Below are 9180 nucleotides of genomic sequence, written 5' to 3' on the forward strand. Positions count from 1 at the left end.
CCCATGCCCAGGAGAATCAGAACATGGTGGTATTTTATGGAGTTCCCAGCGGAGCGCAAAAGAGGACTTGGCGGCCAAAGACTTTCATCTTTTATTATCACAGAAGCTTCTGTGGATCACAGTCTGTTCACTGGATGCAGGAAGTTTAATCCTGAGAAGAGAGTCTTACCCAACTGTTGCTGGAGGAGGAGAGAGGAGCTTATGTGATAATAAATTGGTTCATTTTTAAGGCGTCATGAGACTTGGTTATGTGTGCTGCAAAAGACCACCACGTGTTTGGGGGGCACCTCTGTCCTTGAGGTTCTGGAAGGTTGATGCAGATATGGCACCAGCTAGCTCAGTATTGTCCTCCCTGGGTGGTATCCTTCACAAGTTCCCATATATGCCACTTGTAGAAGCGGAGCATGAAGACTCGGCTCACACCACATGCTAGGATAAAGTGGGACTGGGTCATTTGTGGCTCAAGTGTTGGGAGAACACAGTCCTTACTGTAATAGCACCTTATGCAAACCAAGGCAGCATGTTTAATCCATCATGTGATTTGCTGGTTTGGGCATAGCGTGTTACATGAACCCAGCTATACAGCTAGGACTTCATTAATACTGATAACGAATCCCACAAAATAGTTACATTATTCAAATAGCACTATTCAAAGTGATATTTCTATGGAAAATAGGGTAACTGGGTCCAGTTCAACGAAAATAGGCAATGAAAATTTTTAAACATAAATGCTTATATGTTTATTAATTAAATATTACAGTAAAAGATTAAAAGAATATACTTACAATTTAAATTTATTTTTTAACAAAGTCACAGATAGAAAACAAAATAAAAATTCTAAATATCATTCCTGAAGGTGAGCTTGCATTGAGAAAAGCATCTTTATTGTCTTTCAAAATATTTGAAAGTGTTTTTTACTGCTTTTGAATGGATTATAACCTGCCATGAGCTCTAGATAGATCTCATAAATGTTGAAAATAAATAAATCAAGTGAACAATGGACAAGCTGGAGAATAAACCCATATCCAAATCATACCTGCTATCTCTTGTATTCTGCTGTAGTTCTTCAAAATGACCCTCTTCTCTTTCGGGCTTTCCTTGAACGGAACCTCCCTTTTCTCCATTTTGCACAGATTATGATTAGCATTTAAAGCCCCAATGGCAGCTGTGCACGCACTAGCCTCAACTATGTGCGCACTAGCTTCACATCAACTGAATTTTGGCTCGCATTAAATGTGACCTAGTATCAATTTATAATTCACACTAAATCAAATGTGTCACTATTCGAATTCACATGAATTGCAACCTACCTGTAATATTGTTTTAACTCTGGATGAGGTATTGTATCATCCCAGCTGAGAAGATGGGACTTGAGAGGGCGTTGTGTGCTTGCATGAAATAAGTGTCCACCTTTGTTGCTATCTCTTCATCTGCTGAGTTGCAAGGAGCCAACTTAGGTGTGACCTTTCTACTTAGAGCTTCTTTTTTAAAGACTCCTGTTTCTACCACCCCCCTCAGCTGGAGGTGTCACAGTTGGAAGGCAGTCTCCAGCAGCCCAAAGCTCAGTGTGTGATGTCTCCCTATCTGGTCCCGGACACCCAGGCCCTCTGCCAGCATCTCAGCCCCATCAGGCAGCTGGCCGCCAGTGGAAGGTTCATTGTCATCATCCCGCGGACAGGTAAGCAGAACTTGCCGTTGGTAGAGTGGGAGTCTGAAGCAGAATAAATCCCTTTTAGTAGATTTGGCCAAGGGAAGTTATCTGTACCAAAGTATTGCTGTCTGGACGGGAGAGAAAGGTTTCTGAGGGAGCTGGACAGTGGAGGCGTGGCTTTAGGACCATTTCTGGCCCCACTTGGGACTCCGGAGGCTGCAGGAGGGGGGAGGGCAGTGTGCTTAGAGCATAGTCCTAAGAGTTACAGGTTACCCACCATTGTTAAAGAGGAAGTAGCAAAAAGAATGTCTTTGCTCTTGTTTCCTACTTTTAGTCATTGATGGCTTAGACTTCCTGAAGAAGGAGAATGCAGGAGCTCGTGATAGCATCCGATACTTAGAAGCAGAATTTAAAAAGGGAAACAGGTAGGTTGTCCTGTCTCTATCCTGCTTTTTCCTCCACATCTTCATGAGAAAAAAAACAATCTGGATGAGAAATCAGACAAATATCTTGGGTAAGCTGCATTCCAGTGGAACAAAACTTGAAAGCCAGAATGTAAAACAAGCTATTTGCTTCCTTATTTTTCATTGATTGGATGGTAGTTTTTGCTGAGGGCTACTTACTCTCCAAACCCCAGGAGAAAGTAGCCATGGGAATGTTTTTTTTAAAAAAAAAATTAAAGTAAGCCACATTCCAAAAACTGGATATTTCTTCAGGTGGCTTCCTATGGTAGAATACTCAAAACTATTAATTGGAATGAAATGGACTTGTTTTGTCCAGGACTTAGGAATACAATTTATAGCCTCTTTTACAGTTGTCCTGTGAACTAATTCTACACCTTGTTATTGTGATACTAACATAAAATCAACATACCTGAAGCAAATTTAGCTTATTATCCCTTTTAGGCCACAGAACAGCAATGGAATGAATTAATTGGTATATCATAAAAACAGTGTAGTGTAAAATAATTTCTAACCAACAATTGATTTAATCAGAAGTTAAGTGGAGTTTTAAAAAATATATCCTTAAAATCTGCTGAAAGAGGAGTCAAACAGAGTTCTTGGAATAAATAATGCAGAAACGTCGTACATTACTTCTGCATTACTACTGCACCCCAGAAGCACTGATTTTTTTTTGAGATGCTGAGTATTTTTTGACATATCCTCATATAAGACCTGCAGCTCTCAAAAGGCACAATGTAGATGTTGTTGTTAGTAGCAGCAGCAGCAGCAATACTACTGATTTTGGTTATGTGCCATCAAGCGTTGACTCTTAGACAGATTTTCTCCAAGAGATTTGTCCCTAACCTGATCCTTCACTGTAACTTCTAACAGTGCTCCCATCACCACCGTAACTGAGACTATCCGCTTTGCTGCTGATCGTCCCCTTCTTCTCTCTCCTTCCACCTTTCCCAGCATTAGCCTTCTCTAGAGATCTAGATCTTTGCGTAATATCTCTGAAGTATGATCACTTTGAGCCTGGCCACTTGTGCCTTGAGCGAAAACTGGAGGTTGATTTGTTCGGTGACCCATTTGTTTGTTCTCTTGATATTCTCGGAGCTTTCTCCAACGCCAGATTTCAAAGGCATCAATATTCTTTCTTTCCTGCTTGTTCAGAGTCCAACTTCAGTTTCCATAGAGTGTCATGGGGAATATCTTGGCTTGCACAGTTCTGACCTTTGTAGGTGCAGAGACATCCCAGCATCTGAATCTCTTTCCCAAGGCCTTCATGGCTGCTCTGCGGCTCATTTCTTGACTGCTGGTTCCTTTACTGTTGATAGCTGATCCTAAAAGGGAGAAGCTCTCCGCCATATTTTCATTGTCAATTCTAAGGCCAACTGCTGTACCTCTTATCACTGGTTTGGCCTTCCTTATATTTAACCTTAGTCCCATTTTTTCACTGCGCTCCTTGACTTTTGTTACTAGAGCTTATGGATCATTTGCATTTTCAGCTATCAGAGTAGTGTCATCACTACTACTACTGTTATTCTCTCCTGTGATCTTCTCTCCAGGTACATTCGCTGTCAGAAAGAAGTTGGAAAAAGTTTTGAGAGGCATAAGCTGAAAAGACAAGATTTAGATGCTTGGTAAGCACGCAATCTCGATTCCTTAGCTCACATAATATTTCTTCGGGGAGGGAGAGTACCTGGACTCCACACCTCCCTGGTCATAGTAACTCAGACTCCAGTTGCCATTCGTTACTTTGGAGCCAAGCTCATTGCAGCCAGAAAGTTGCTTTAAAGAAAAGATGAAGCCGAAAGTCAGGATCCACATCTCAGATGTGGGTCATTTTCTGCAGCTGGGTGGATGGAACAGGGGGGGGCACCTTGATTTCAAACTATAAGGCAGCCTTTTGCAATCTGGCATCATCTGGGAGTAACAGACTTCCACTCTGAGAAACCCCCAGCTAGGAAGACCTAGCTTCACAAGAATTCAGTAACTGAACTGGCTGTCCTGGTGAGAAAAGGTATGATGGTTTGCCTTGCTCCTGTAGGATCGTAGAATCCAGTATTCAGAACATCAGCCTTCCCCAGTCAAGCATCATTGAGCTGAGCTACCCTCATCCCCAGCTAGACTGTGCCAGATTGGGAAGCAGTGAGCTCTCAACTGCAGAGAATTGTTCCTGGCTCTTTTTTTCCTGCCCACTCTCTCATTCAGACCTCTTGTCCTTGATGTCCTTCCTCTTCACAGGAACCTCTATAAGATCTTGGACAGCTGTAAGCAGTTAACAGCTTCCCAGGGGGGCAGCGAAGATGACACAGCTGGCATGGTGACCGTCATCACCGGCTTCCAGCTGGATGATCCCAGCAAACTTTCTGCTCCCATGCAGGTGGGTGTGACCTTGAAACAACCAGCCTGGCCTCCTTTCTTTGCTTTTAAATGTGACTTGCTGAAAAGGAGAAAGCCTCCAGGAACGATGAATCAACCGGAGTGGCTACCACAGAATGTTTGCTTGCTTTATTTAAAAGGGAGGAAGAAGAGTTGGTCCATTAGGATGCGTGAAAAGATAGGAAAGAGGGAGGGAGTATATGGTGACTATTGTAGCACAGGTCATGGGAACCATCATGCAGTTTGCTATGATGGCCAGGGATATTCCCCCACCCTCCAAATTTAAAAAAAGAAACCTACACAAATCCCATGAGATCATCACATTGCCTCACTCCAAGTTCTTATGCAAGTATGCTGCAATCATTAAATTTCAGCTGTGTTTTTAATTATTTTTTAAAACATGTTCTTATTTATTGTGAAATGTTTAGGGAGTCTACAAATGCTGACTAGGGGTGTTCAAACTGTGTTTGTGTGAAGTTTGTGTGAGGTGTAAGTTGGAGCACAAATGACATTGAAAATAACTGGTAACAGGAAGGCTGGGCTCAAATCAGTGAGCCATTGCTTCATGCTGGGAAGTATAGAGGGAAAGATGGTGCCACCATTGCTACTGCTTGTAGCTCCCCAAGAATGCCTTGTGGGGAGACGAAAGATGAACTAGGAAGAAATTTGTGCAGGACTGCAACAGTAGTGGATTCCTGCCTGGAGCAGGGGTTGGACTAGAAGCTCTCCAGAATCCCCTCCAACCGTGACAGTCAGTCACTAAACCTTGAGGGTGGTAGAGCTGCAGGCTGGGACCTCCTCTGATCACTCGCTTGAATCCTTTCTCTTCTCTCCTCAGTCTGCAATCCAAGCAGCGGCCAGCGCCAGCATTGAAATCCAAAACGTTCTGGAATTCTACAAGCAGTGGAAGGAGATGGGCTGAGGGTCGAGGAACCTCCGGGTTGGTTGAAGCTCTGTCTCCCCGTCTCTTGACGCACAACATTGGAATGAAAGATGTCAACTGCAGGCGATATTTGGACACGACGCAACTGCCGCTGCCTTAGCAGCAGCAACCCACAAAAACGAGCAATCGGGTGTGCGCCCAAACACAGGCGTGTGCGCGCGCACACCTGCGCAACTGCCCCGCCGTCACCTCCCCTCCCACAGAGGAGGTGGCATGCGTGGGGACATCACAGCCCCTCTGAGAAGAGAGGTGCCTCTCGGCCGAGCCGAGGAGAGACAACGGGTGGGAGGGGGCTCCGTTCTAAATGCTTGCTTGGTTTCTTGTTGTCAGAAATGTGCAGGCAGCTTTGCTCCTGCACTTACAATGAAACAAAATGGAAATTCACTTGATGTTGCCACCATCTCCTCACTGCAGGAGGAAACCTCCAGAAGGGCCTACTAGATCCTATGTGGGTCAGGATTTGCAGAGGAGGCTCTTTTGGAAACTGGTGGTGGGGAAGTGGGCACGTTCTCTTCATCGTTTTTAATTTAATGTTCCGTTTTCTTTCCTACTCTGTTCCTTGGTGAGCTTCCCTGGTTTTGTGTGCCCCTTTGTGGGTGAGGCAGAGGGAGGGTGGGGCGCTGGTCAAACTTTAAAATCTTGGAAAGATGGCCAGGTGGCAAGGGAACTGAGAAAGTTTTAGGATGGAAGCTATTTATTTCCTCCCCTCCTCTCACCTCTCTTTCTCCACCTTACCTTTGTCCTTTTTTTTTAAAGCAAACCGTTCTCTCCTCTCCCTTTCCCTCTAAGCTGTCACTACCATTCCTTCCTTCTCTGCAGCCACCAAGCTTTGGCACACTGTCTGCCTCCCCGCTTCCTGGACGCAGGTCGTGAATCCTGCTTTTGTTTCGCTTTCCTTGCACAGAGAAAGGCCGGCCTCTGCAGCAGCTTCCCATAGTTGCCAAGAGGGACAGGAAGCTCAGTCCCTTTGTGTAACTTTTGGAGAAAGGAAAAGTTGCTTTCAAGATAAAAAGGTAGAGAAGAAAACTCCCACAGTATGCTTTAACCAGGGATTGACTGTTGAGCTTTCTCCCCCAGTATACGGTCCCTGTTTTCCTTTAGAAGGTAAGAGGCATGGAAGGATAAAGGAAATTCTAACACTTAAGATTCTGGGATGGATTTGCCCCACTAGATAACCAAAGGATCGGAACGAGGCAAGGTATTGGCAAACAATCCCCAACTCTTCTTAGGGAGTTGGATAAAGCATCTTCTTTTATGCCCCAAACACCACCAGAGGCGTCATCTTTGTGTTTTTGCTCTTAGCTTATTCTGACAGCTGGGGAGAAGGAAGGTGTGTTGCGGGCGTGGAAACCCACTTTTCCCAGTCTGCCCTGAGGGAAAGCCCCATGGCCTGGCCCTCCTTTGCCTAGATGTGGAAAGGAAGCAGGGGGCCTCCCGGCCCTGTGGATGTCTGCCGCCTGTTCGTTCGCCTTTTCCCGCACTGCTTTGTTCGACAGCAGAGACGATTCCACGGAGAGCCCTTGCCTTGGTCTCGCCATCAAACTGCATCGGAGCTTCGAGACTGGTAACTGGGCCTTGGGCTGCTGCTCTGCCTCTCTTTCCTGGCTTTTCCCCAGCTACAGTCCAAGGCCCTCCCTGAAGGAAGCTCTTCCCAGCTCCTTCCCTTTTGGAGTATCAGTCAGAGCAGCAGCAGGTTGGCTCTTCAGCTCTCATAGGGCCTCCCTACCTCCTATCGCAGAAACAAGGCACCCCGCCTAGCGTTGCTGTCAGCAAGGGTTGTGCAGATCAGTCATCTCCTGTTAATGGCGTTTCTGCTTTTCAGTTCTGGCAATGGAGTAAACCCTCCCTCCCCCCACCAAAAAAGGGATAAAAGAGAGAAGCCCCTCAACCTGCAGGGAGACTCGGGCTGGGCTGTCCTGTGGGATAGAAGCCTGAGTACGTTGGCTTGTAAAACATCTGCAGGGGAGCAAACAGCAATAGTCGACATTCATGGGGTGATCAGCACAATCTTGACATTGATTTAACTTGGGACTATGTTTTGGGGTGTGTGGGGGGACAAAGCTCATTCAGAAGGGACATTTTTAAAATAGTGCGTTGAGGGTCTTCACCCTGGTGACCCAAGGCTGGCGGTTTTGTCAGGTGCTTCTCTTAAAGTGCTTCTCTTGGGTGGTGGTGGTGGGGTGCATCGGTCTGAGCCATGGCTGGCGTATCTGTTGACAATGTCAGAGCAATTTTTTATTTTTATCGTTTTTGGAGCAAGGGAAATTGCATTGCCATAATAAACATTTGTGAAATCAGAGTCCTCTTTGTACCTTGAGGGGGAAGAGCAGCAAGGGCAAGGGTGTCCTGCAGGAGCTTTACTGCTTCACGTTCACCTGCACAGGTAGACAGGGCACCTTCTGGGTTCAATTGAGGGGGTCTGCTTAGGCTGCTTCGAGGTTTGTGGAGAAGCTTTGTCCCAGGTGGGGCAGAATAAACCAGTGTTTGTGGGCATGGAAGACTGTCGAAAAGCTAGCTATTTTTCACTGATCCACAGACTCGTCAAGCAACCAATTTCATGATGTTCATGGGTTTAGGAAATGCAAAATTAACACAAACCCACCTTACCTTTTGTCTGAAATGTAAAGGGAGGCATTTCTGCCTCATTTTCCTTGAGCTTCCTTGGAAAGTCTTAGTCCTTGTTGAACATGAGCCTCTTAGCCCTTCCCGATGGATCCTTAACCAGCTCCATCAGCCTCATGGCAAGACCAGGTGGGCTTCTTGTTTTAAAAACGAGAATCTCCAGCCAGAGGTTTGTTCTGCAGGACAGTTGTCTTTGGCCTGGTGCCCTCTGGGGCCTGCAGTTCCCAACTGTTGTAGCTGCTGGCTGGCTTGGCTTGGCTTGGCTTGGCTTGGCAGCACTGGAGTTGGGCCATGGGTCCTGGAAGGCCTGGAGAAAAATCTCATTTGTGTTCCCTTCCTCTTGCCATGCAAAGGAATTGCCCTCCGTAGGCGTGATGGAGACACAGGTCCATGGCAGTTGCTAGTCAGCACTAAATGAGTTACAGCTTGCTTGGATCTTAAAAAGTGGTGCATCTCCTTGTCAAGACCTTTTCTGGTTTAAAGAGCTTAAGGTACCTGTTAAAAGCTCTCCCCCAAATTAGGCTCCCTTTTCCCATGGGGAGGATTTAAGGGAACAAAGCAGTGGTCTGAAATGGTTCTCACGGAGGCTATGGAAATACCTGAAATGAGATGATGCCGCTTACCGGAACCTTGGAAAGCAACCGGAATTGCTCTATTAACCCAGTGAGGCTGCTTGTGCAGATCCAGGCTCTCTGCTCTTGCAGAGGAATGCTTCAAGAACCGTAATAGCTCTGGTTGAAGAGGGAAAGGGAAACCCAGTGGGAATTTTTAACTGAATTTTTTATTTTATTTATTTATTTATCATATTTATATAGTTGCCCATCTCACACAAGGTGACTCTGGGCGGTGTACAACAATTAAAAACAAAAACATAAAAACAGCTACATATAAAAAACAGTAAAAACACACAAAAGAGGACGGGATAAAATTAATAAGGGAGCCATCGTAAAATTAAACTATTAAACTATTATCATTTTTCCATCACATGGATAATGGAGTTACCAAGTGTTTTCTGCTCTGCAGGCTTCTGATTTCAGTGGCATTTTGCCCAGAATATTAACCATGGTAGAATCATTGGTTGGAATGTCCAACCTGCTTGTTTGCCTTGTCCCATCCTTGCTGTGGCCACGTCAATC

The 9180-nt window shown here is 45.4% G+C and overlaps 1 protein-coding gene across 2 annotated transcripts in view; it reads left to right on the top strand.

Moving 5' to 3' along the window:
- SMG5 (SMG5 nonsense mediated mRNA decay factor) overlaps positions 1 to 7721 on the top strand; it is a 32451-nt gene extending 24730 nt beyond the window's left edge. For both annotated transcript variants that reach the window (XM_088151124.1, XM_088151125.1), the window contains 5 exons: positions 1519 to 1678; positions 1986 to 2076; positions 3663 to 3737; positions 4342 to 4480; positions 5318 to 7721. In XM_088151124.1, coding sequence (XP_088007250.1) covers positions 1519 to 1678; positions 1986 to 2076; positions 3663 to 3737; positions 4342 to 4480; positions 5318 to 5401 — 549 coding nt within the window. In that variant the 3' untranslated portion in view covers positions 5402 to 7721. The remainder of the gene's footprint in view (positions 1 to 1518; positions 1679 to 1985; positions 2077 to 3662; positions 3738 to 4341; positions 4481 to 5317) is intronic.
- The last annotated feature ends 1459 nt before the right edge of the window (positions 7722 to 9180 follow it).

The sequence above is a fragment of the Python bivittatus genome, unplaced genomic scaffold, assembly GCF_059951505.1.
Source record: "Python bivittatus isolate LINGU-HERP-01145 unplaced genomic scaffold, Pbiv_v1 ctg000660_np1212, whole genome shotgun sequence".
Lineage (NCBI taxonomy): Eukaryota > Metazoa > Chordata > Lepidosauria > Squamata > Pythonidae > Python > Python bivittatus.